Raw genomic sequence first — 24,992 nt, forward strand, 5'->3', positions numbered from 1 at the left:
ACAACACTTGTGGTAGCAGTTGTCACTGGACCGGTGGTTGATTTAGGTGCTTCTGTTGTCTCAGCTGTTCCTTGTGTTGTTTCCTTTGAAGTAGTTGTTTCTGCAGGTGTGATTGTAGTTCCTTCCGTTGTTGTTGTAGCTGCTTTAGTGGTAGTGGTACTTACAGTTGGTGTTGATGTTACAACTGTTGTTTCTGGGCCTGGTGTTGTTGCTGGGCCTGGTGTTGTGACAACAGGCACTGCGGTTGTAGTCTCAACAACACTTGTGGTAGCAGTTGTCACTGGACCGGTGGTGGATTTAGGTGCTTTTGTTGTCTCAGCTGTTCCTTGTGTTGTTTCCTTTGAAGTAGTTGTTTCTGCAGGTGTGATTGTAGTTCCTTCCGTTGTTGTTGTAGCTGCTTTAGTGGTAGTGGTACTTACAGTTGGTGTTGATGGTACAACTGTTGTTTCTGGGCCTGGTGTTGTTGCTGGGCGTGGTGTTGTGACAACAGGCACTGCGGTTGTAGTCTCAACAACACTTGTGGTAGCAGTTGTCACTGGACCGGTGGTGGATTTAGGTGCTTCTGTTGTCTCAGCTGTTCCTGGTGTTGTTTCCTTTGAAGTAGTTGTTTCTGCAGGTGTGATTGTAGTTCCTTCCGTTGTTGTTGTAGCTGCTTTAGTGGTAGTGGTACTTACAGTTGGTGTTGATGTTACAACTGTTGTTTCTGGGCCTGGTGTTGTTGCTGGGCCTGGTGTTGTGACAACAAGCACTGCGGTTGTAGTCTCAACAACACTTGTGGTAGCAGTTGTCACTGGACCGGTGGTGGATTTAGGTGCTTTTGTTGTCTCAGCGGTTCCTTGTGTTGTTTCCTTTGAAGTAGTTGTTTCTGCAGGTGTGATTGTAGTTCCTTCCGTTGTTGTTGTAGCTGCTTTAGTGGTAGTGGTACTTACAGTTGGTGTTGATGTTACAACTGTTGTTTCTGGGCCTGGTGTTGTGACAACAGGCACTGTGGTTGTAGTGTCAACAACACTTGTGGTAGCAGTTGTCACTGGACTGGTGGTGGATTTAGGTGCTTCTGTTGTCTCAGCTGTTCCTTGTGTTGTTTCCTTTGAAGTAGTTGTTTCTGCAGGTGTGATTGTAGTTCCTTCTGTTGTTGTTGTAGCTGCTTTAGTGGTAGTGGTACTTACAGTTGGTGTTGATGTTACAACTGTTGTTTCTGGGCCTGGTGTTGTTGCTGGGCCTGGTGTTGTGACAACAGGCACTGCGGTTGTAGTCTCAACAACACTTGTGGTAGCAGTTGTCACTGGACCGGTGGTGGATTTAGGTGCTTCTGTTGTCTCAGCTGTTCCTTGTGTTGTTTCCTTTGAAGTAGTTGTTTCTGCAGGTGTGATTGTAGTTCCTTCCGTTGTTGTTGTAGCTGCTTTAGTGGTAGTGGTACTTACAGTTGGTGTTGATGTTACAACTGTTGTTTCTGGGCCTGGTGTTGTTGCTGGGCCTGGTGTTGTGACAACAGGCACTGCGGTTGTAGTCTCAACAACACTTGTGGTAGCAGTTGTCACTGGACCGGTGGTGGATTTAGGTGCTTCTGTTGTCTCAGCTGTTCCTTGTGTTGTTTCCTTTGAAGTAGTTGTTTCTGCAGGTGTGATTGTAGTTCCTTCCGTTGTTGTTGTAGCTGCTTTAGTGGTAGTGGTACTTACAGTTGGTGTTGATGTTACAACTGTTGTTTCTGGGCCTGGTGTTGTGACAACAGGCACTGTGGTTGTAGTCTCAACAACACTTGTGGTAGCAGTTGTCACTGGACCGGTGGTGGATTTAGGTGCTTTTGTTGTCTCAGCTGTTCCTTGTGTTGTTTCCTTTGAAGTAGTTGTTTCTGCAGGTGTGATTGTAGTTACTTCCGTTGTTGTTGTTGTAGCTGCTTTAGTGGTAGTGGTACTTACAGTTGGTGTTGATGTTACAACTGTTGTTTCTGGGCCTGGTGTTGTGACAACAGGCACTGCGGTTGTAGTCTCAACAACACTTGTGGTAGCAGTTGTCACTGGACCGGTGGTGGATTTAGGTGCTTCTGTTGTCTCAGCTGTTCCTTGTGTTGTTTCCTTTGAAGTAGTTGTTTCTGCAGGTGTGATTGTAGTTCCTTCCGTTGTTGTTGTAGCTGCTTTAGTGGTAGTGGTACTTACAGTTGGTGTTGATGTTACAACTGTTGTTGCTGGGCCTGGTGTTGTGACAACAGGCACTGCGGTTGTAGTCTCAACAACACTTGTGGTAGCAGTTGTCACTGGACCGGTGGTGGATTTAGGTGCTTCTGTTGTCTCAGCTGTTCCTTGTGTTGTTTCCTTTGAAGTAGTTGTTTCTGCAGGTGTGATTGTAGTTCCTTCCGTTGTTGTTGTAGCTGCTTTAGAGGTAGTGGTACTTACAGTTGGTGTTGATGTTACAACTGTTGTTTCTGGGCCTGGTGTTGTTGCTGGGCCTGGTGTTGTGACAACAGGCACTGCGGTTGTAGTCTCAACAACACTTGTGGTAGCAGTTGTCACTGGACCGGTGGTGGATTTAGGTGCTTCTGTTGTCTCAGCTGTTCCTTGTGTTGTTTCTTTTGAAGTAGTTGTTTCTGCAGGTGTGATTGTTGTTCCTTCCGTTGTTGTTGTAGCTGCTTTAGTGGTAGTGGTACTTACAGTTGTTGTTGATGTTACAACTGTTGTTTCTGGGCCTGGTGTTGTGACAACAGGCACTGCGGTTGTAGTCTCAACAACACTTGTGGTAGCAGTTGTCACTGGACCGGTGGTGGATTTAGGTGCTTTTGTTGTCTCAGCTGTTCCTTGTGTTGTTTCCTTTGAAGTAGTTGTTTCTGCAGGTGTGATTGTAGTTACTTCCGTTGTTGTTGTTGTAGCTGCTTTAGTGGTAGTGGTACTTACAGTTGGTGTTGATGTTACAACTGTTGTTTCTGGGCCTGGTGTTGTGACAACAGGCACTGCGGTTGTAGTCTCAACAACACTTGTGGTAGCAGTTGTCACTGGACCGGTGGTGGATTTAGGTGCTTCTGTTGTCTCAGCTGTTCCTTGTGTTGTTTCCTTTGAAGTAGTTGTTTCTGCAGGTGTGATTGTAGTTCCTTCCGTTGTTGTTGTAGCTGCTTTAGTGGTAGTGGTACTTACAGTTGGTGTTGATGTTACAACTGTTGTTGCTGGGCCTGGTGTTGTGACAACAGGCACTGCGGTTGTAGTCTCAACAACACTTGTGGTAGCAGTTGTCACTGGACCGGTGGTGGATTTAGGTGCTTCTGTTGTCTCAGCTGTTCCTTGTGTTGTTTCCTTTGAAGTAGTTGTTTCTGCAGGTGTGATTGTAGTTCCTTCCGTTGTTGTTGTAGCTGCTTTAGAGGTAGTGGTACTTACAGTTGGTGTTGATGTTACAACTGTTGTTTCTGGGCCTGGTGTTGTTGCTGGGCCTGGTGTTGTGACAACAGGCACTGCGGTTGTAGTCTCAACAACACTTGTGGTAGCAGTTGTCACTGGACCGGTGGTGGATTTAGGTGCTTCTGTTGTCTCAGCTGTTCCTTGTGTTGTTTCTTTTGAAGTAGTTGTTTCTGCAGGTGTGATTGTTGTTCCTTCCGTTGTTGTTGTAGCTGCTTTAGTGGTAGTGGTACTTACAGTTGTTGTTGATGTTACAACTGTTGTTTCTGGGCCTGGTGTTGTTGCTGGGCCTGGTGTTGTGACAACAGGCACTGCGGTTGTAGTCTCAACAACACTTGTGGTAGCAGTTGTCACTGGACCGGTGGTGGATTTAGGTGCTTCTGTTGTCTCAGCTGTTCCTTGTGTTGTTTCCTTTGAAGTAGTTGTTTCTGCAGGTGTGATTGTAGTTCCTTCCGTTGTTGTTGTAGCTGCTTTAGAGGTAGTGGTACTTACAGTTGGTGTTGATGTTACAACTGTTGTTTCTGGGCCTGGTGTTGTTGCTGGGCCTGGTGTTGTGACAACAGGCACTGCGGTTGTAGTCTCAACAACAGTTGTGGTAGCAGTTGTCACTGGACCGGTGGTGGATTTAGGTGCTTCTGTTGTCTCAGCTGTTCCTTGTGTTGTTTCCTTTGAAGTAGTTGTTTCTGCAGGTGTGATTGTAGTTCCTTCCGTTGTTGTTGTAGCTGCTTTAGTGGTAGTGGTACTTACAGTTGGTGTTGATGTTACAACTGTTGTTTCTGGGCCTGGTGTTGTTGCTGGGCCTGGTGTTGTGACAACAGGCACTGCGGTTGTAGTCTCAACAACACTTGTGGTAGCAGTTGTCACTGGACCGGTGGTGGATTTAGGTGCTTCTGTTGTCTCAGCTGTTCCTGTTGTTGTTTCCTTTGAAGTAGTTGTTTCTCCAGGTGTGATTGTAGTTCCTTCCGTTGTTGTTGTAGCTGCTTTAGTGGTAGTGGTACTTACAGTTGGTGTTGATGTTACAACTGTTGTTTCTGGGCCTGGTGTTGTTGCTGGGCCTGGTGTTGTGACAACAGGCACTGCGGTTGTAGTCTCAACAACACTTGTGGTAGCAGTTGTCACTGGACCGGTGGTGGATTTAGGTGCTTCTGTTGTCTCAGCTGTTCCTTGTGTTGTTTCCTTTGAAGTAGTTGTTTCTGCAGGTGTGATTGTAGTTCCTTCCGTTGTTGTTGTAGCTGCTTTAGTGGTAGTGGTACTTACAGTTGGTGTTGATGTTACAACTGTTGTTTCTGGGCCTGGTGTTGTGACAACAGGCACTGCAGTTGTAGTCTCAACAACACTTGTGGTAGCAGTTGTCACTGGACCGGTGGTGGATTTAGGTGCTTCTGTTGTCTCAGCTGTTCCTTGTGTTGTTTCCTTTGAAGTAGTTGTTTCTGCAGGCGTGATTGTAGTTCCTTCCGTTGTTGTTGTAGCTGCTTTAGTGGTAGTGGTACTTACAGTTGGTGTTGATGTTACAACTGTTGTTGCTGGGCCTGGTGTTGTGACAACAGGCACTGCGGTTGTAGTCTCAACAACAGTTGTGGTAGCAGTTGTCACTGGACCGGTGGTGGATTTAGGTGCTTCTGTTGTCTCAGCTGTTCCTGGTGTTGTTTCCTTTGAAGTAGTTGTTTCTGCAGGTGTGATTGTAGTTCCTTCCATTGTTGTTGTAGCTGCTTTAGTGGTAGTGGTACTTACAGTTGGTGTTGATGTTACAACTGTTGTTTCTGGGCCTGGTGTTGTTGCTGGGCCTGGTGTTGTGACAACAGGCACTGCGGTTGTAGTCTCAACAACACTTGTGGTAGCAGTTGTCACTGGACTGGTGGTGGATTTAGGTGCTTCTGTTGTCTCAGCTGTTCCTTGTGTTGTTTCCTTTGAAGTAGTTGTTTCTTCAGGTGTGATTGTAGTTCCTTCCGTTGTTGTTGTAGCTGCTTTAGTGGTAGTGGTACTTACAGTTGGTGTTGATGTTACAACTGTTGTTTCTGGGCCTGGTGTTGTTGCTGGGCCTGGTGTTGTGACAACAGGCACTGCGGTTGTAGTCTCAACAACACTTGTGGTAGCAGTTGTCACTGGACCGGTGGTGGATTTAGGTGCTTCTGTTGTCTCAGCTGTTCCTTGTGTTGTTTCCTTTGAAGTAGTTGTTTCTGCAGGTGTGATTGTAGTTCCTTCCGTTGTTGTTGTAGCTGCTTTGGTTGTAGTGCTACTTACAGTTGGTGTTGATGTTACAACTGTTGTTTCTGGGCCTGGTGTTGTTGCTGGGCCTGGTGTTGTGACAACAGACACTGCGGTTGTAGTCTCAACAACACTTGTGGTAGCAGTTGTCACTGGACCGGTGGTGGATTTAGTTGATGTTGTCTCAACTTTTTCTGTTGTTGATATTGTTGGTCCAACTGTGATAGAATAAGACATTTTTTAAGTGGAAGTTATTTTTTTTTACAATGTATATTTATATGCACACCTATTGTATGACTATTAAAGAATGTTAAATACTATATATACTTTTTTCTTTATATGTTTATTTTTCTTGTACATACTAAAACAAAATAATTAAATAGCAGTTAAATGTATTCGCTAAGCTGCGTAGATAGTAATACCTGTCGTTGTTCCACCTGTGTTGAACGTAAAGGGCGTTGATGTAGGGCCAGGTGTGGTGGTCGTTAAGCAAGGGTTGACTTTCCTATTTACAGTCCCGTTGGCCCCACACATAGCTGTAATGCAGTTTCCTAGCCCATCCGTCATGCTGTAGATGGTTTCCCCATATCCGTAGTATTTTCCGTTTACGAAGCATTTACAGGCTGCAAAACAAGAGTATCATCTTATTAAGGCAAATATCAATGTGTCTCTGTGTATGTGCATGTGTGTATGTGTCAAAAAATGTGTACTTACAGCTCATGTTGTAGCTGCATGACATTCCGGAAACCTTACAGGAGCTTTGGAACAGAGGGAAACAGATGCCATTTCATTGCTTTTTGACATATCATGCATAAACTGCAAACTTTTGGGTCCAAATTATAAATCATACCATTTCATTAACAAGACCTGCATATCTCAAAATGTAAATTTTTATCATAAATTGGTTGATGTTCAATTGACCCTCTAAATACTGCTCAAGCCACTCCTATTTGTTGGTGTAATGGCTTTATGTGTCATTTTGGAGGAAAGTTATCCAGATTATAAAATACGAAAAATTGTGACAGAACAAAACAATATGAAAACAATTGTAAATACTACTTAAAGTCGCAGGTTACATGTGTACTGTATTGTTATAGTTAACAGCTCTTCAGCTTTCTCACGTTCATCAAAAATTGATTATTATTTCTCTCTATCAAAAGCGAACTCAGTGGAGACACACAATTCAAGTTATTATACCATGGCTGATAAAGACAACTTTTCACAGCATGATATAATGACCTTTAGGCAACTGGAAAATGCACTTGTTGTCCACAATTGCAAAATTGTATGAATCTGCGGGCCACTCAGAAACTATTTCTACAATCAATATTGTACCAGGGACAGGAATTTAAACAGTGATCATAAAGTCACCATTAAAATTCAGTCATGTTCCACGAAATTTCTTTACAACAGGTCTGCAATGCATCTGTCATATTTGTCCACTTGGACAATTCTTGGTAATTTTCTATTCATATCCTCCAACATTTTTGTTAAACTGTGTAATGAAAGAAGGTAGAAAGTATATTTATTTTATCCTTGATAGCCATTCCAGGTTGTTTTTTCTATGTGTTCTTTCCATCAGTAAAATCTGACCTGAATGATTTGAAGTGAGATAGTGGCCTCTTGCACACCCATCATTGCCTTACTCAGGCATGATCTCCAGGTAAAATCTCAACAATTAGCTATGGAGTTTACCCAGAGTCTCCCTTTCACACAGAGATTTGTGGCAAAACTGTATGATGTTTTTCACCGGGAGATATTCGTTTTCTTTTAGTTTTTCATTTTTGCGTAGAAGCGTCATCAACTGAGATTAATCATTCCAAGTGTATGAGACGTACCAAGTGTAACAGTTGTTTGATGGAGCCTCATCTCCAACGCTGTAATGGGTACCTCTATCATCATAGCAACCACACTGGTTCCATTTAACACACTTCATGGTGTCTTCATCAAAGTATGGCTGGTTTGGAGGACAATGTGGATAGCAGCCTGCAAAGCAATTACAGTAGATATAGGGATGACGGATACAGTGATCAACCATTTATATGGATCAAAAAGCTTGGGACAGCTGAGATGATGTCGGTGTGTGTATGTTGGCGAGTCAGCGAGAGAGAGAGAGAGAGAGAGAGAGAGAGAGAGAGAGAGAGAGAGAGAGAGAGAAGTGAGTGTTTGTGTGTGTGTGCGCATGCACAAATACAGCAGTACCCAATGTGATACTTCATACAGAAGCTATGCCATTCGGTTTTAGTAGTCACCTGCTTATAGTGATCAATTTGGCAAACGTGATCACTCTAAACGCTTTCCATTGTGTAACATATAAATCTATTCAAACCTAATTGGAGGCGCCATCTAAAGTGCTCCCTTTACCCGTTGGGAACAGCTGTAGGCCCAGTCTCTTGACTAAGGACACCTTACCCTTAGGATATACTGTAATTACAGTAGGAGCTGGGGATCACACCACCAACCCTCTGAGTATGAAACTTGCCTGTCCTCTTGAGCCACAGTTGCCCAATCAAAGAGTCAAACAAATCTAATCAAGAAGTGTCAAGTCAAGATTTATGCCAAGAGATCTGTCTAATGCACCTTCCAGGGCAGTGATGAGGTTCGAACAGTTTCCTGATGGATTTCGGCATGTCTTCATGCAGGCAGCTCCACAAGGCCTGTAGTGCCACTCACAACCATCAGGAGCATTATAGTAGTCACAGAAAATAGCTGTAAGACAAAATGAGCATTAGCTTAGCTTGTGACACTTAATATGACAAATATATTTATTTATTTTTTGGATAAACACACAATTTAAGGTTTCTTTTTAGCACCCAAGAGTGCCCCTAAATCCTTAAATCCTGTAGTTCAAAATGTTCTGGTGTAATGGTGACCAAACTTACGGCACATTTTTGGAGTTCTCCATTTAACACACGCTCCAGCTTCATTACAAGCTTTGGCATAGGCAGCCACAGCAGTGCAGAGACATTCACAGTCCCCACCGGTGTCACAAGCACAAGAGTCTCTCACACAAGAATCAAAGTATGGTCCAGGGTCAACCTTGAATACACAATACTTTAATGTTAAGCAAAAAAAGTGCAGGGTAACAAAAACGTTAAATGTTAAAATATGCTAACATTATTATTAGCAGCAGTGTCACCAGTATCTTACCAGTAGAAATACTGGGGTGATGGTGGTGTAGAATGTCAGAAATCACCAAAATCATATGGAATCATCTACTAGGGACAGTAAATGTCCAGTCCAAATACTTGACAGTCAAGCATATAGTTTCTAAGATACCGTGCTATGGACCAATTTTTTTATTTTTTATATTGCAGCTAGATTGGCAGACCACCTGCCTGACCAACACAATAAGCAAAGAGTATTTAGACCCAATATTGCAAAGGAACAATACAATTTGTAAAATGGTAAAGGTTCTGTTTTTTATTTAACTCTTTCTAGTCTTGATGACCACTCAAACTGTCCCATACATTATAATAGTTTTGTGTATGTGCAAATCTATACTATAAAGTATGTTTGTTATCACCCTGGTTACCTGTGAATGACAGTTCTGGAAGGTGACACTGGTGATGATGCTACATTTTTTCTGGGACCAGGTTGCCCGGTAGCCGTTTGAGGAACAGGGATCACTGATTAGTTGGGCGCTGGGGCAGCTGGAGGAAACCCTCCAACTGTTACCAAATTCGAGAACATCGGCCACGGTCCCCTGAGAGCTTGTGGTGAAGTCATTCCTGCTGTTGCCATCATAGTTTCCACACAAACCGCAGACTTGACCCTGGGAGGGAGGAACCAATGACATTTACTGCTATATGATAGAATGTGATCTGTTTGTTGTCACTGTGTGTGACATTTTCATTTGGTGCCATTACTGTCCACTTTATAAAGGGCTGGAACTCTTGTGCATAATATTCTTCAACCCCATGGATCATCTGTGTAAAAACGTTATAAAATGTACACAGAGAATTTAAGCCCAATTCTTAATAAAAAAATGATTTAAGCTCATTCAAAGTTGAAGTGGTCAATTTTCTCTTGAGGCTAGGTACATATTAAAAACGTACAACTTTAAATATGTTTTTCTGAGCAGTTTGTCAAGTCCAAATTTCATTTTCCTTTTAGCTCTTTTGTTTCAAACAAATATCCTGCTCTGAAGATATTTCTGCATTACTTACCATACTGTCCTCTTAAAATGCACTGTCAAAAATATTACAAAAGTTGCTTTTTTAAATCACATGACCCGATAGGTCCATGAAGATTTTCATGTATCCTGACAATAAGCCAGACTGAATAGAATTTGTTTAAGTAACTTTAACTTTTGCAAAAGCTAGTTGTAACATAGACTTGTTGACTTACCTTGAAATCTGGGCTGAGTTTAATGAAAAGACTGGTCTTCTGGTCCCACATGAGCACGAGTCCTGCCTTGATCGTTACCACTAGGTAAATACCCATCTTGTGTATCTGAGCAGGGAACACTTTGCTGCTGCCCTTTATCACCTGGAAGTTCTCATCTTTAAGTTGGAATTCATTATCCTGTGGGTATCAAACATGCAGTTATTACTGCAACAGTAAGTTGACGTTCAAGATGTAATCATATCTTAATAGATAATTAAAAAAAATGTTTCCCTGTAACTCTGACCCATGTTCCTGAAACCTGGGAAGAAACTGCCTGCTAGAATTTCATCCATAGTCCTAGCTTAACCCTAGTGGTTAAGGTTGTGATCTAGTGTTTGAGGCAGAACATGCACATGCACACGTGTGTTAAGGTTGTTTACCCCCAGGAAGATCTTGATGGTCTTGGAACAGGTAGTTCCTGTGGATCCACATGGAACATTCTCAGTGATGATTCTGAAGCTTCCGTTGCTCTGACCAGTACCACAGAAGTCCTGAGTAAAGCACAGATGTGTAATACAATTACTGGAAACCATTGTTTAAGTTACAAAAGCTACTCAGTGTATTTAGATTCTCTACATATCTGTCTAAATAGTAGCTGTTATTGGTAGTGGCACATCCATTTAAAGTATTGCAGGTACTGACGAAAAGGACTGAGCAGCTCATATGTTGTATGTCTGAGAGAAAGTAGTTGCCCATGAAAATGTTGCTGCTGTATTAAATTATATTTTGCTGCTACCGTGATTAGGTTTGATGCTAAATTCAACAGAGCTAACATCTAAAGGATTTCAACTTTAACTTCTGCTTATCTACCCGTCTGCCACTTTACCTGGAGGAGTGTGTATCCACACTGTCCACTGAAGTCAAACCTCTTATCATCAAATGTGACGTAGTGGCCATCTCCATAGATCCCACATACAGAATCACACAATTTTTCGGTACATTTGAACTTCCTTTCAGTGCAATAGCTGTGGAGACAAACAAACAACAGAGACAAACGTTCAGTCATGTAAACCTGCAGAGGAAAATTACAGAAACTGCATTTTTTTACAGCAATGTAGGGCATGTTTTAGGAGAACTTATTTTACAAGGAATCATCAGCAAGTATCTGTCATTACCATAGTTCATTTTTCTTGAGTTAAGAATACAACAATCTTGGTGCAGATTTGAGTACAATGACAACAAATGCACTCTCACCACCTCTCGATCGCACCAAATCAAGCAACTATTTTGATATATGTGAACATTAGATTGTGGAAAATATGTTTAGACCTATTGACTATTTATTTAAAAATCTAAATAATTTTACAGTATTTACAGAACTATTTTCCATTGTCTGTTTGAGCACAGTTTTCGGCCTCAGAGGTACAGTAACCCTAACTTGGCCCTTTGTTTAAATTGTGTGTTCTTTGTTTTAGGGCTCAACACAACTGACCATGCTGGCCTCAGAAGGCCATGAAGAAGACCTGCAAGTTTCTGTCACTCTTTCACTGACAGACTGACACACGCACACACTTACTGCATTAATGCTATTTAGTTCATTAAAACTTTTTTTTGTTATTTAAAGACTATGTGTGGTGTCCTTATTTTGTCACATACCTTTGAGCAAGGTTCTTCCTAACTGGTTGTAGGGGGAGTCAGTTAAAAAAAGATAGGGCTGCCTTTCTAAGTAGATCTCCCTCACAGGACAACTAATGCTGGACAACAACACATTTCACTAAGATGAGGTCTGCATGGCACCAAACCAGAACTAGGTTATCAGCTCACCATCACAACACACCAGAGGGAACCTGTCACTCTATGTTGTACCATTCTTTACCTCACAAAATTGATGCATCACATGGTCCCCAGAGAAGAACAATGATCTGATAAATCAATTTGGTTTCAAGACAAAAAATGGTCTGAAAGAATTCAAATACTATTTTGTGGTTAATAAATTCAAAATATTAACTTCTTTTAGGGTGTACAGTTTAAATATGGACAACCAGACTCACATGGGTTACTTGTCTCCACGTACAAACCATGAACTAATGTAATTAAAGGAATACATAACGTTTTAGAACTGGGTAAAAACTGAAAATATCCAAGATAAAAAGGATGGGAAGAAGATACAGTAATACATCTACAGTAAATTATCAGTAATTATTTAGTAAACAATTACACCATCAATATTATACAGGTGTGTTATTTTATCAATCCAAATTAAGAAGCTAAATGTTAAATATAAGTGACATCAATGTTAAGAGAGGGTGTGATGAATTTCTTTTTTAATCAATTTTTTTTACTATCTTAGATACACTGGGAAAAATAATTACAGTAATTGAAATTTTGTCACAAAGCCTCCAATTTTTTGAATGTGTATTGTTAAGTAAAATACCAAGTTCTGTATAAGAAGTATATATTTAGTTATATTATAGGCTTTATTATTATACTAAGTAATAATGAAAGTTTGAACCAAGGAGAAAAGTCATGGTTTTATTACGAAAAACCTAACATGACTCATGAGTCTTACATAATACAGGAGATCTATGTATGTGTTAGATTACACACTTTTCTTTTGCAATATTATGTCTGTTGTTTTTTACAGACACATATTTTCTATATGAATAATATATGTAATGTATTTTATATCTTGACTGGTGTCATTTCTTCTGAATCTCAAATCCCTGTAGTTCATAAGCTCTGGGAGAGAGATATTTAATGTGTGTATTCCCATACAGGTACATAGTATTATGGTATGTATGTAAAGCACTGTACAGACCAGGTGTTGCAGTCGACCGTCAGTGTGTCTTGAGGCTGGTAGATCTTTCCGTTGTGCACACATGGACATTTGGATTCCTTGATACAGCCACCTAATCCATCTGACACCTGGCCATCAGGGCACATGCAGCCTGACAGACAGCCTGTACTGATCTATATTTAGATGAGAGAGCAAAAAGAGGGAGTCAGCAAACAGGATCTGCATATGTCCATGTGTGTCTAAATGTTTGACATGTGTGAGTGTGTATATGTGTTGAGCTGTACTTACACAAGCCATGTCCAGAGTGCTGCAGCTCTTTTGACACTCAATACCAGGAGTCCCGGGTTGAGCCTCGGAGCAGTTGAAATATACCATGGGGGAAGTACATATGGCTGTGTAGTAAATAACAAATTCAGATGAGCTTTATTTGCATTATAACAGACTTATGATCATGTCAAAATTTCCAGTTGTCTTGTGTGTAATTCCTTCAACAATTTCCTCTAATTCAGCATAAATAGCTTCATTATTGCATGGAGATTTCATGATCTTGAAAAGAATGCCTTTTTAGCTATCGGTCATTATTTCATTCACAAATAGATTGTAGGAGTCAATCGCTGAATTCAATAAATGCTAATATCTGTGATCTGAATTACAGGGATTGAAGGGTCCACATATGCAAACCTACATAGAGGTGCTCCTCCTGGGCAGCTGAGAATTCCTTGTCTGCAGGAGCTGTTAGTACAGGTATGAGAGGACGTGGAAAACAGAGTTAGTTTCTGAAATCACTCACTAATCACTATATAGTCCACTATATAATACATTTTGTATTGCTGTTCGAATGTGAAATTACATATTTTTTACCCTACATGGGCGACTTATTGTATTCCACAGCGCATCGTGACAAATAGTGTAAAACTGAGCACATCCCAGCACAAACTTTCAGAGTTCTTTTTATTTCCCTCTGGGCGCATTTCTCCTGCGCCCCAAAGGCTCCTATCTCTTGTATTGAAGAGGAGCGAACTGCAATACGTCACCCATCCCTTAATTTAGACAATGTACAACCTTTTTTATTTTTTTATTTCACATTATACATGTTACACACTAAATATATCGTTCATTTCATATACACACATATATTATTTTCAGTCTTAGCCGTTATAAAATTTGGCTGTATGTGATTCTTCCTCATGATAAGAATGGTGGGGCAGCGCCCTAACGCCCCCTATTGACCAGCTGCCTCTGGTAATTGTTACCTATAAAACACACTGTTGTTAGTGACTGCTTAAAGCTCAACTGTTGGCACCACTGCCCTCTGTACTTACCATGTGTGTTCCTCTATGGTGATAGTCTGTTTAGCAGGAATAATGGAATCTTTATCATAACAGGGACAGTGTGACCTGGTCACACACTTCCTCTCCTCATTCAAGTAGGTTCCCTCATTACAGCCACAGCCGTCCACTGTGGGGACGCTGACCTGGCAGGAGTAATCAGTCTGGCTCAGGGAGCGGCACATACGCATGCAGCTGGTCATATTATAGGCATACACTGTTCCTGCTGGACAAGATTCACTGAATTTGCCTGGTAGGAGAGAAAAAGAGTTCAGAGATTAATTATATTTTTCATGTAGTTCAAATTCATTGTTGCAAATAGGCAAAAGCACAGGCCCATAGAGTATAAAGTGCAGGTGAGTCCTCCAGGTCTCAGATGGACCCTACATTAAATGATCATCACAAAAGATTATTACAAAAGTAATTGCCACAGTAAAACAAAGGAGCCCTCGTGGTTTCGCTCACCACAGATGGTCGACCTCCAGCCAGTCAGGTGGATTCCTGCCGCTGAACAGGCATAGACGTATGAGGAGATTGCAGCACACATGCAGACCTCACTTTGGTCACAGTTACAGCTGTCATACATGCAGTTCTGTGAGGAGACATTGTGGGCACAGACACATGAACAAGGGTACGGTTGTTTAGTCTATTTGTCATTCCAGCTTTGTGTGTGCAGACTTACATCTTTGTACGGGGTGGGGCTAATGACAGAGTGGCAAGGAGCAAACACTCCCATAGGATCCGTCAGTTTGGAGCAACTGTACCGGGCATAACTCTCTGAGACACAGAAACATCCAGAAATGAAGTTGTTAAATAACATCATATTCCTGAAAATGACATGAGTAACTCTAAAATATAGCATTGTATGGCATGGCATGGCTTAATAAAATATGATGTGATAACCAATATATGATGTGCCATGACAAAGCATGTAAAGAGAGCTATACCCTTGTTGATGCCATTGCTACAGGGGTGTCCAAAAGTTGTTTTCATGTCTTTGCAGCTGGCTCTGGTTTTCCACGTGTTGGCAAAGGCTGCAGCGGTGCCCTCCACCAGCCCGCTCATCACCTTGAAGTCATCAGTCACCTTGTCATTGAAGTTCCCACACAATCCTAATGGATAAAATCATAGATTTACACAAACACAAACATTTACCCATATGAAAATATGGGTGAAGTATAACAAACATATCCACTTTTCCACTGTTAGTTTCTAAATTTAAGTGGTTGATTGACATTTGTAAATACTGGTAAAAAAGCAGATTAAGGGGGTTATACTTATTCTGGATACATTAAGGTGCTGCATGCAGCTCGCCAAAATAAGATTCACTCATTTAGAAAGAAAAAGAAAATCAATACATGTTAATTTAGAAAGTGTGTTGGTGGCCAAGTGTAAAAATACATTTGGTTGATTATAAAACCGTAGCAGGTCAGAGACATCAGCTGAGTAAGTGGGCCTTCAGTGTGGCTAACAACACATTAGTGTTTAATCAGAAAGAAGAATGTGGCCACCCCAGAAAGTGATGTGAGTGATCAGATGTCATCTGTGCCCTCAGTGCATTAAACACCTTTCTTAATACTTCAGTAGACTGTTATGGGAGAACAACCTTTGCATTGAGTGTATGACCAAATGTGATGGCTGAGGATTTATTACACACATTACTATTGTTTTCCTCATTGTATGAAAATGTAATGTGGACATCTGACATTGTAACATAATATATATATATATATATATATATATATATATATATATATATATATATATATATGTATGACAAAAACGAAGAGAGGCATTATAAGTACCCATTAAACCTTAAAGAAAAATGTGGAGGAAGCTTTTTATAATAAAATGAAGTCCTACCAGAGGTTGTTCCTTTGAGCGAAGGATTAGCTGTAATGAAGACCTGCATCAGAGGCACCAGCTGGACCATTATTTGTAAGCCCAATTTAGTGCTTATAACCATGTAGAAGGATGATGGCTTGAAGACACCCAGATCCGCTGCAGTAGTCGAGAGACATTGAAAATCTCAGTTTTACAGCAACTTGTCCAGACATTCAAAGATATTTGAATATAATTACTGTGTCTCCTTAATTCATAGACTCTTAAAGCGTGGTATAATCTTTTTTCCGCACTCAAGAAAGTAGAATAGAGCCCCCACAAATGACTCTTAAAAAACAACAACTCTGGTATGATTTAAAGTAACTCACGTGTGAAAAGTGGAAGCTGAGAAGGGATGTTGTTTACAAAGACCTGCCCGGACTCCTGAATTTTAACAACCTGTTTGTGGAAAGACACATTTGAGTTTACATCAAACATTAGTCCAACGGTAATGATGGTGTCTGTTTAAAGCTTTGCTAAGTTAAACTTGCTTGGTGTACCTTGTAGGTGAGGATTGGACAACTGAGATATATCAGTTAAGCCATCACTTGCAAAACTGTGATCCCACTCTCTTTTCAGACTGTGTATAGATAATATTGAAGTACCTGCATTCGACCTGGATCTGTTCACCAGTGTGTTTCCTGACTGCATAATTACTAGCGTGTGTGGAAGGGTGTGTACACAGTGGAGCGACGCCTGTGAGCTAGTTCAGGCAGCCAACTCGAGCTGCGCTGCTCCAATCATGTGACACACACCACGTGACATACCCCACTCTCCACAACCATCTATAATACACACCCACCTTATTAGGTGGTCTATTTAAGCAGAGAGAATTTTCTCTACACCCCCTTAGCTTGCACTGCTGCTGCAGTATTGCTACATCCACCTGTAGGCTCCAATGAGGGGGGTTACAAGTATTTGCTCATCACTCCCATCATATCTGTGTAATCATATCTGGGGGAGTGATTAAGTTGGAGCATAGACGCCAAACACTAACCTGTTCTACTGTTGCAAAAAAAAAGTAAACATGAGTTGTCTGACTGAACTCTAGGTTAGGGTTAAGTAAGACTTGGGGTTATACATTTACTTGTGATAGTTAAGTTTAGGGTTTAGGGTAAGTGGGTAAGTGGGTAAGTGGGCAGTGTGTGTGTGTGTGTGTGTGTGTGCTTGTGTGTTCCAGGTATTACTTATGTTGTGGGGACCTAAATCTGTTTACACAGTCACATTATGGGGACTTGTCTTTTCCTCTTTCTGGAGAAGCAAGCCACATTATAAAAATCATTGAAGACATTTTTAAGGTTTTAAGGTTAAGTTTAGGTCAAGCTTACGATAAAGTTGAGGGTAACTATGGTTATGGTTGGAGAAAGTCTCCAGGAAATCAATGTAAGTCAATGTATTGTCTTCAGGAGTCATGGAGACACGACTGTGTGTATGTGCACGTGTTCTTGTGCCTGGAGCTTACCACAGAATTGTTGTATAAGGACAGTGTCACAGCCTTGAGGCAGGTATGTTTTTCAGATTTACCACACTTGAGCAGGTCCACCAGCAAAGTGAATAGGGAGCCATCAGCGTGCTGCAACACACATAAGAAACAAAGCTCATCACCAACAACAAACACCAATCTGGTTCAGGACACACTGAGATTTCTCTGTTGTTACTGTATAGCATGGTGCATGCCATGTAGAGAGGGTTGTGTGTATAAGGTGTAACCCTGTTGTGTATGTGGCAGTAGAGAAGCAGTGTTCCTGATGACAGTGTCTACCTTAGCCAGAATGTAGGAGCAGTCCCCATGGAAGGTGTAGACTTTTCCATCAAAGGTGTTGATGTGAGCTCCTCCCTCCACAGAGCAGGTTCCTGGGCAGTTCTCTTCACTGCATTTCCACTTACCACCCTGACACTCACTGTCAGTACACACACACACACACAGTATTATTTCAGCAGTGTTATCATGTCATGACAATTAAATTCCCTAAAGTAATCTCAACATGATTAAGCAACAGTTTTTTAAATATATGGAGAACTATTTTACAATGCTCCACTTTTTTTCAGTAATCAGAGTTAAGCCGGCTTCATTACAGCCAAAACTAATTATGGAACGGTTAGAGAAACAAAACAAACAAATTAACAATGACCGAAACCTAAAATTAACATTTATCCACATCAACGGTGAATAGGGAGGAAATGTAGGGCCTTACTTTATATTAAAGTAACAGTTGGTGTAAGTCGACAAAGGTGTGACATTAATGCTTTGAACAAACTCTAGATATCGGCAGAGTGCTATTATTTACTTTAGTTGTAAGTCATATATTTCAAAACATTCCGAAATTAATTCCTCTTCTTCACACGTTCAGTGTCCAAATAAGGTTCCGCCTCTCACATTTGACCAAATTCATGTTGTACATCACTTAAATGTTGTCTTACGAATGAAGGACCATTGAACGTCCAGCAGGTTTTATGGTGCGGCCTACTTTTAATAAATGTTTGGTTCTTGCTTATCTATATTAAAGGAAATAAAGGAAAAGACCCTAATTGTACTCATTGTCAACATTTTGTTCATATCAATCTTTGGTCAATTGAGGGATCAGCATTTTGAAGTGAAAGCGATTCAATGAAAATTGAATTGAAAATTGAATTGACTCAATGAAGTTAAATGTAGTTCTCCTCTCACCAGGATCTGCAGCTGTGATTGTACGACTCTCCTGACTGGTACACTTTGTTGTTGTGCAGACATGCACACTGAGACTGTACAATACAGCCAGTGTTACTGATGTCATCAAACACTTTTCCTGAGGGGGAGGAGGGACATGACAATCTTCATTGTCAGGCTTATTTTGTGTGTGACATGTTAGATTGCATTTTCTTACATATGGTATTATCATGTATGTATGAAATGTGTGTGGATACCGGCAGGGCAGCTGCAGCCATCATGGCAGTGGCTGTCACATGTCTGGCTGGCCTGAGGGGTGGAGCAGGTGTCGGGACATGCACTGCTACACTCCAAGAATGTCATGTTATATGGACATTCCTTGTCTGTAGAGACAAACACGTAAATCTTGCTGTACCAGAGACAATCAAGCTGTTAGCAAATTAGCAGATTAGAAATAAGCACCCTTACAGCAAAAACGTTCATTCCTCCATTGCTGGGGCTTGCCACCAGCGTGGATACACTCTCTGGAGTACTCTGAGACGGTTTTGCAGAGGAGGGAGTAGCTGTCATTTGCATTTGAGTTGCAGAAGTCGGCCATACAGATTTTATTGAAAGATTCCACATCCAGACGGTCCTTGCAGTCGAGGAACGAAGCACCGACGAACACCTTGCTACAAAAACGCTGGGGAAAAAAAGATTATGTTTTTAATAAAACTTCTTTATAACCCTTCTTTAGATATAGATGACTTGCTCTTGTACTGCTCCTGATAGCTGAGAACACATAACAAGTTGAACAACAGGTAATGCACTGATGGGAGGTGTAATGACTGATCTTGCTTGCAAGAAGGAACAAGTTTGAATTATAAATAAGAACATTTTGTGGAAATGAAGAACCTGTCTCACTGGACAAGTTAAATATTAACATGTTATATTTTGTAAAGCATGCTCCATCCAGTCAAAGTTCTCATCTATCTCATCTCATCTATCCAGGATGATACCTTATCTCCACAGCTCTGCACGTCACTCAGCTCAGGCTCCTCACACGTCTCTGATGGTTCATCCACCTTGAAGGTTTCAGCAAAGTCTTCCAAAGACTGACTAGATCCTACAGTACAGTACAGTAGAGTCAGTCACTAATTGTATCCATCTCACTCAATTTGTTGCCATTTTTATGAGAATTGCAATTTGTTTTTAAATTCCAGGAAGAACAGTTTTCTATATGAAAAGCAAGTTGTTGTTGTTTTTCCGCTGAGTAGTGTCAATGTGAAATTAGTTTGTCTCTTCTTAGAGTTGGAAACATGAAGTCAAGCTACAGTGTATATTTATGGTTTGAATTACAAGGGGGTTAAGAGAAGCTAGGCTCCACTGAAAGCATAATTTGAGATTTTCAGGCAGAGGTCTGAAACAAGCGACAGACTTTTCTCTATAATGGAGTCCCTGAAATATATATTAGTAAAAAATATGTCTGTTTGTTTTTCACTCATTAAAATACCAATTTCAAGTATATATGTCTCCAATGGTCTCCACTAATTAACACAATGCTGTGTCTAACTGCTGTGACAATTCAGATGATGACGCAGCCCTCAAGTCACATATGTTTTAACATTAACGTTTTTAACATTACACACAGATGTCCACTTTATTTTGTGGCTGTAAGACAGACAGAGGAGAAGGACAGGAAAGTGACAGCCCAGCCATGGCAAGAGAGACACACACAAACATAATGGAAAATATAGCTCCCCTCCATAAGCCTGCAAAGAATCTTACCCTCCTTCTCAAGATCATTGGATGAGCCGTCAAAGTTTCCACAGAGTCCACAGACCTGGTTCTTGTATTTGTCGTCAATCTCGATCTGTGAACAGAGCCCAAACATATAGTAGTGATTGCCAAGATCACAAGTTTAGACTTACAGATTTATGATTCATGGATGTCTTTTAGGATCGCAACATAGTATGTAGAAAAGTTTGAATTGTGTAATTTTTTCTGTGTAATCCATTTGGGAATTAAACAAACAGCTCATGTACCAGAAAAAGAAGGGAAACTGGTATATATCACACAGCACCTTCTTGGTTAGCAGTGTGTGGTGTCTGTCATAGAGGAGAGACACATTTAGTTTGTAGCTAGTGCGTCATTTACTCTGCAAATAAAAGGAGTCAGCTGTAAATTTCACTAATTTCCAATCCCAACAATACCAAGAACAATTAAGCAATGACCATCGTGAAATAATTATATTTTTCGGAAAAATCTCTCATTTCTTTATCAGAAAATCCTTTAATCGCCGATGTCCTCATGAGGTAATGCACTCAGCCACATGTTAACTTAAAGCAGCTATTTGCATTGTGGTTTTCAGGTTCAAGTTTTTCATGTTGTTTGTGGATCTGCCGAGGGCAATGTGTATTCCACAAACTCACCTAGTGACTCTCTGAGTGAGCCTTGATCAATATTTGTCAGACCTTTCACTGCTACCTCAGCTACCGGGGTAGTTGTTTTTTTCAGCCAACTTTGTCTGTGTTAAAACAGACCTTAGTGAGCCCTGCCACAGGGGCGAGTGACTGATTACCTCAAACAAAACTGTCACGTGTAAAATATTTCTCTGAGCCCTGGAGACTGTTTCATATAAAACATTATTCTTCAAGACTCAGTCATGGCTCTCATATGTCTTTACATTCATAAAACAGCACTACAGTGGTAAATACAGGTTCTAACCTACTGACATAAAGCAAACATTCAGACTCTTTTAAAGTGCAGGCTGCTGTGCACACCTAATCTAATTGTCTACTTTTATCAACTTGGTCTGTGAACAACTGCGGTGGCTCTCAATGGCTCAATGAGCTGAATGGCTCTTATATATGGTTTTAAAAGCTTTGGATAAGAGTAGAGTTTCTGTTGCAAAGATAAGCTTTATCAGACTGTGGTAGTCCAGATAACACTTGTTAGAGAGATAGATTGGTCATGAAAAGAAAACATCAGCTTTATTCCTCTAACAAGTAAATTGATTTGAGGCCAAATATGTTCTTTTCTATGCATACGTCTTGACTTATGCCCCAGGCGTATGCAGTTCAAAACATTCAGATCCTGCTAAGCTGTTTACAGCAGGGTCACAGTGTGTAACCTCTGTGTTTAAAATGTTATCAAAATACACGTGAGCGCAAAAGTTCATGTGTGCAAGTGCGAGGGTGTTCTCCATACATCCAGGGAGTCATCCAAGTTCCAGATGGCCATGATTCCCAGCTTGGCTTCGACAGTGATACTAGACATGGTTCCCTTCACAGTCACCCCGAACGTGACGAACGGCAGAGACACTCTGCAGCAAAACGCACAGAGTTAGTGTGACAATGAGCAGCAGCTGACACATAGAGGCAAACCTCTCTCGTTTCAACTGTGGGTGAGAACAAATCATTAAAAGATTTTTTCAATGATCACTGAACACTACAGTGGTCTCCATCCTTCAGGTCAGAAACAAATGTTAGAAACCTACACAACTTTGTCTTTCTTACTTCTATTTGCTGTTGCATGCAGCGAATAGTCTCAAAGTATTAATGATTGCGGATATCAGTAAATGTAAAATGTTAAAAAAGTTCTAGGTCATAAACTGTCATTAATGCCAATGCCCATTAAATGACTTCAGATCATTTAGTTCAATGTTACTACTAAAATAGTCATCAAATCAGGTTGAAATGATGACAAATGAAGAGTAACTGAGAAGTTCTATGCACACTTTACTTTATCACAGTGTGAAAATCCGCCTGTAGGTTGAAATGAGTTTGAGTAGTGACAGTGCCACAGTCTACTGCTGTTGCTTCTGTGCCACTGGCAGACACTGAAATCCTGTCAATCGCATAAAATACTTGTCCAAGTGACGTGTGGGTTGTAACTCTTGATGATCAATGACGATAAAAAACAATTGTTTGGCAAAAATTTTACTTTGAAGTGATCTATGATTATTATTCAAGTGATTGAGTTTAGTGGTTTCCAAATGTCCTCTCTTGACGTGCTTCTTCGCCCTTTATAAACAAGATGGTTTATTTTTATAATATAAAAATTGACATCAATACAACATAATTTATACAAGACATGCTGATTGTTGATATTTCAAATTGGTCTCTATTACTCCTCTTCGGGCTATTCTGCTCCGTTTTACTCCCCAATGGAATACTGAGTTTTTTTCCTTTTAACTGACTCTGATTGATTACTGTGATAATCAATAACTAGACATTAGAATCCCACTTCAAATATTGTCCTCTTAAACACTAATACATCATGTGCATTTAATTTGAATGATGAATTTCACCAGAATTTTTGAGCAACACTAGAATTGTAGCAGAAATTCAACACAAAGTATGACTGAACATATTGGGTACCGAGTGTCCCGGATGGATGCATTTCATTTGTCTGGACTGAACTTACATCTTGCCATTGACAATCACTGCCTTTTTAGAGAGCTCCACCACTGTGCCCTCCAGCTTCAGGATGATGTTGCTGATGGTGACTGATGTGCCGTCTATCTTGCGCCTCATCTGGATGTTGAAATTTTCAAAGTTGTCCCCACACTGCGAGGCCAGGACATGGTTACAGGTGGAGGCCAATTGGAAGAAATGTCCATCGAAGGTCTTGAAGTGATAGTGTCCCCATGTCGAACAGACTCGGTCGATGTGAGATGCATTAGCTACAACAACATTAACATTAGAACATCATTTTGAAGAATTACAAAGACATCAATTTTGGGTATTTGCACAGTTACCTGAATCCATGCTTATCTTGTTTGCAGAATCAATGATGTTAACTGTAGGGAACAGAAGAGATACTCATTTTGAATTTTACCACAGTTATTATCTGATATTCTGAATCTGCTTGTTCTGACACTCCATTAAAACTTATACTGAATATTATAATCAACCCAGAGATTACATATTATTCAATAAACTGGTTCTATTGTTGATATCTTCAATTCATTAATATTCCATATCGAAAAGTTATTGTTGATATTTGGAATAAATGAGAAAATACCATAATGTATTTTATATAAATATTTCTAAAGTTTCTCATACTATTTAATAGACAAATACAAAGTAAATGTCGAAGTTATCCAAACAAGGTTCAATTACAGCTACAGGTTTAAATGGGATAACTAACTTCTCTTTTTTCACCATTCAACAAAATATACATCAATAGAATCAGTCGCTTGTTTTCTCAATGATTAGCTCCAATCGTCTTTTAAATTTCAATCACTCACCAGTCTGAGTGAGGGAGCCGACCAGCAGCTTTAGGTATATGAGCCCTAATGCGCATTGGAGTCCTGTAGTCCCCATGTTGATCCCAATGACTGACCCAGTATGATAGGACTCACCTGAAGGATGGATCCATTTATAGCCTGTCAGTCAAGGTGGAGCTACACCGCTTCCTTCAGGGAAGAGAGACAGAGAGAGAGAGAGAGAGGGAGAGAGAGAGAGAGAGAGAGAGAGAGAGAGAGAGAGAGACTCACCTCTTAAATAAATATCGAAATGCGCAAAAGGTTACTATTTGTTTTTTCATCAAACATGTCATCAACTCCATCACCGCACCAAGCAGATTGTTCAGGTCTCTGATGAACTGCACAAAATGTTTGGCATGATATGTTGGTGATGGAGCTTTTCTCAATTCATTGTCTAATCTTCATATCTTTGTTCACGTTATTAAGAATAATCAATGCTGACGTTTAAAAAGTTTTCAGTATTTATCCACAACCACTATCCTGAGTCCTGTCTTTTTTGTCCCTTGCCCCTAACTGTATACTTCATTTACCATGCATGGGTATTGTAGAATTTGAGAATAAAAAGAGATAGAATAATTAAAGAGTAAAAGAATGGCATTTTTTATATACATTATGCACTATAAGGATGCCACATCTGCTAGATGCTAGGATGAGTTGAAGATGAGTTTTATCTGGATGGCAAATTGTGTTTAATCCCAAAAATTGAGAATTTACACTGACATGGGATGCTTCAAATTTCAATTTAGAAGAAATTCTTCAAACAAAATCTTAAGCCATCTGAATGATTTGAAAGATCTTTGGCAACAGTGTGCATGGATCAAAAACTTCATTTATTAGAGAAAGATGATACAGACTGTGAATGTTGGTTAAAAATAAAATCTGATCCACATCTGGAAAACATGCTTCTGGATCTGCCCAAACGCAAAATAATATCCTGAGTTACTGTATTTCCCCAAATGTGGAATGATTACTTTGAAAGCCACAATCAGCGAGCTTGGAGTAGATGGTATTCAGTATTACTAAGCGTTGGGTGCAATAACAATAACTATCTTTATATAGTAATGAGGAATTATTATTGCTCAGTTTGAAGCGCCCAGTTAGACAGCCAATTTTTTCCCCAGTTGGACGAGATGCAGCTGAGTGCCACACACATACAACACACTGATGTGCACCTGAT

General features: G+C 40.4%; 2 protein-coding genes across 2 annotated transcripts in view; both read right to left on the reverse strand.

Annotated features, from left to right (window-relative positions):
• LOC117759030 (mucin-5B-like) overlaps positions 1-19,242 on the reverse strand; it is a 41,334-nt gene extending 22,092 nt beyond the window's left edge. The window contains exons 1-24 of the mRNA XM_034581016.1: positions 19,033-19,242; positions 18,822-18,947; positions 18,586-18,703; positions 17,680-17,818; positions 17,380-17,490; positions 16,247-16,316; positions 15,900-16,037; positions 14,984-15,148; positions 14,719-14,813; positions 14,502-14,628; positions 14,031-14,286; positions 13,394-13,440; positions 12,997-13,100; positions 12,730-12,881; positions 10,798-10,936; positions 10,352-10,462; positions 9,933-10,109; positions 9,118-9,357; positions 8,465-8,621; positions 8,163-8,291; positions 7,421-7,568; positions 6,297-6,340; positions 6,005-6,205; positions 5,736-5,800 (exon numbers count right to left, since the gene is read on the reverse strand). Of these exons, the coding sequence (XP_034436907.1) occupies positions 5,736-5,800; positions 6,005-6,205; positions 6,297-6,340; positions 7,421-7,568; positions 8,163-8,291; positions 8,465-8,621; positions 9,118-9,357; positions 9,933-10,109; positions 10,352-10,462; positions 10,798-10,936; positions 12,730-12,881; positions 12,997-13,100; positions 13,394-13,440; positions 14,031-14,286; positions 14,502-14,628; positions 14,719-14,813; positions 14,984-15,148; positions 15,900-16,037; positions 16,247-16,316; positions 17,380-17,490; positions 17,680-17,818; positions 18,586-18,703; positions 18,822-18,947; positions 19,033-19,162 (3,189 nt within the window). The 5' untranslated portion in view covers positions 19,163-19,242. The remainder of the gene's footprint in view (positions 1-5,735; positions 5,801-6,004; positions 6,206-6,296; positions 6,341-7,420; positions 7,569-8,162; positions 8,292-8,464; positions 8,622-9,117; positions 9,358-9,932; positions 10,110-10,351; positions 10,463-10,797; positions 10,937-12,729; positions 12,882-12,996; positions 13,101-13,393; positions 13,441-14,030; positions 14,287-14,501; positions 14,629-14,718; positions 14,814-14,983; positions 15,149-15,899; positions 16,038-16,246; positions 16,317-17,379; positions 17,491-17,679; positions 17,819-18,585; positions 18,704-18,821; positions 18,948-19,032) is intronic.
• Positions 19,243-19,296: 54 nt separating this feature from the next.
• Positions 19,297-23,873, reverse strand: LOC117759031 (mucin-2-like). Its single transcript, XM_034581018.1, has 7 exons — positions 23,798-23,873; positions 23,306-23,347; positions 22,972-23,230; positions 21,754-21,868; positions 20,332-20,416; positions 19,563-19,669; positions 19,297-19,335 (listed from the first exon to the last, which is right to left on the reverse strand). The coding sequence occupies exons 1-7, from the start codon at positions 23,871-23,873 to the stop codon at positions 19,297-19,299; spliced, it is 723 nt and encodes a 240-aa protein (XP_034436909.1).
• Between the last annotated feature and the right edge of the window lie 1,119 nt (positions 23,874-24,992).

The sequence above is a fragment of the Hippoglossus hippoglossus genome, unplaced genomic scaffold (assembly GCF_009819705.1).
Source record: "Hippoglossus hippoglossus isolate fHipHip1 unplaced genomic scaffold, fHipHip1.pri scaffold_71_arrow_ctg1, whole genome shotgun sequence".
In the NCBI taxonomy this organism is placed as follows: domain Eukaryota; kingdom Metazoa; phylum Chordata; class Actinopteri; order Pleuronectiformes; family Pleuronectidae; genus Hippoglossus; species Hippoglossus hippoglossus.

Bases quoted from the DNA above. Each gene is read 5' to 3' on its own strand.
- LOC117759031 (XM_034581018.1), bottom strand. From the start codon at position 23,873: ATGGGGACTACAGGACTCCAATGCGCATTAGGGCTCATATACCTAAAG. The intron at 21,869-22,971 runs GTAAGTTCAGTC...GTTTTGCTGCAG, and splicing joins GTGATTGTCAATGGCAAGAT to AGTGTCTCTGCCGTTCGTCA. The intron at 20,417-21,753 runs GTATGGAGAACA...CTCTGTTCACAG, and splicing joins ACTTGGATGACTCCCTGGAT to ATCGAGATTGACGACAAATA.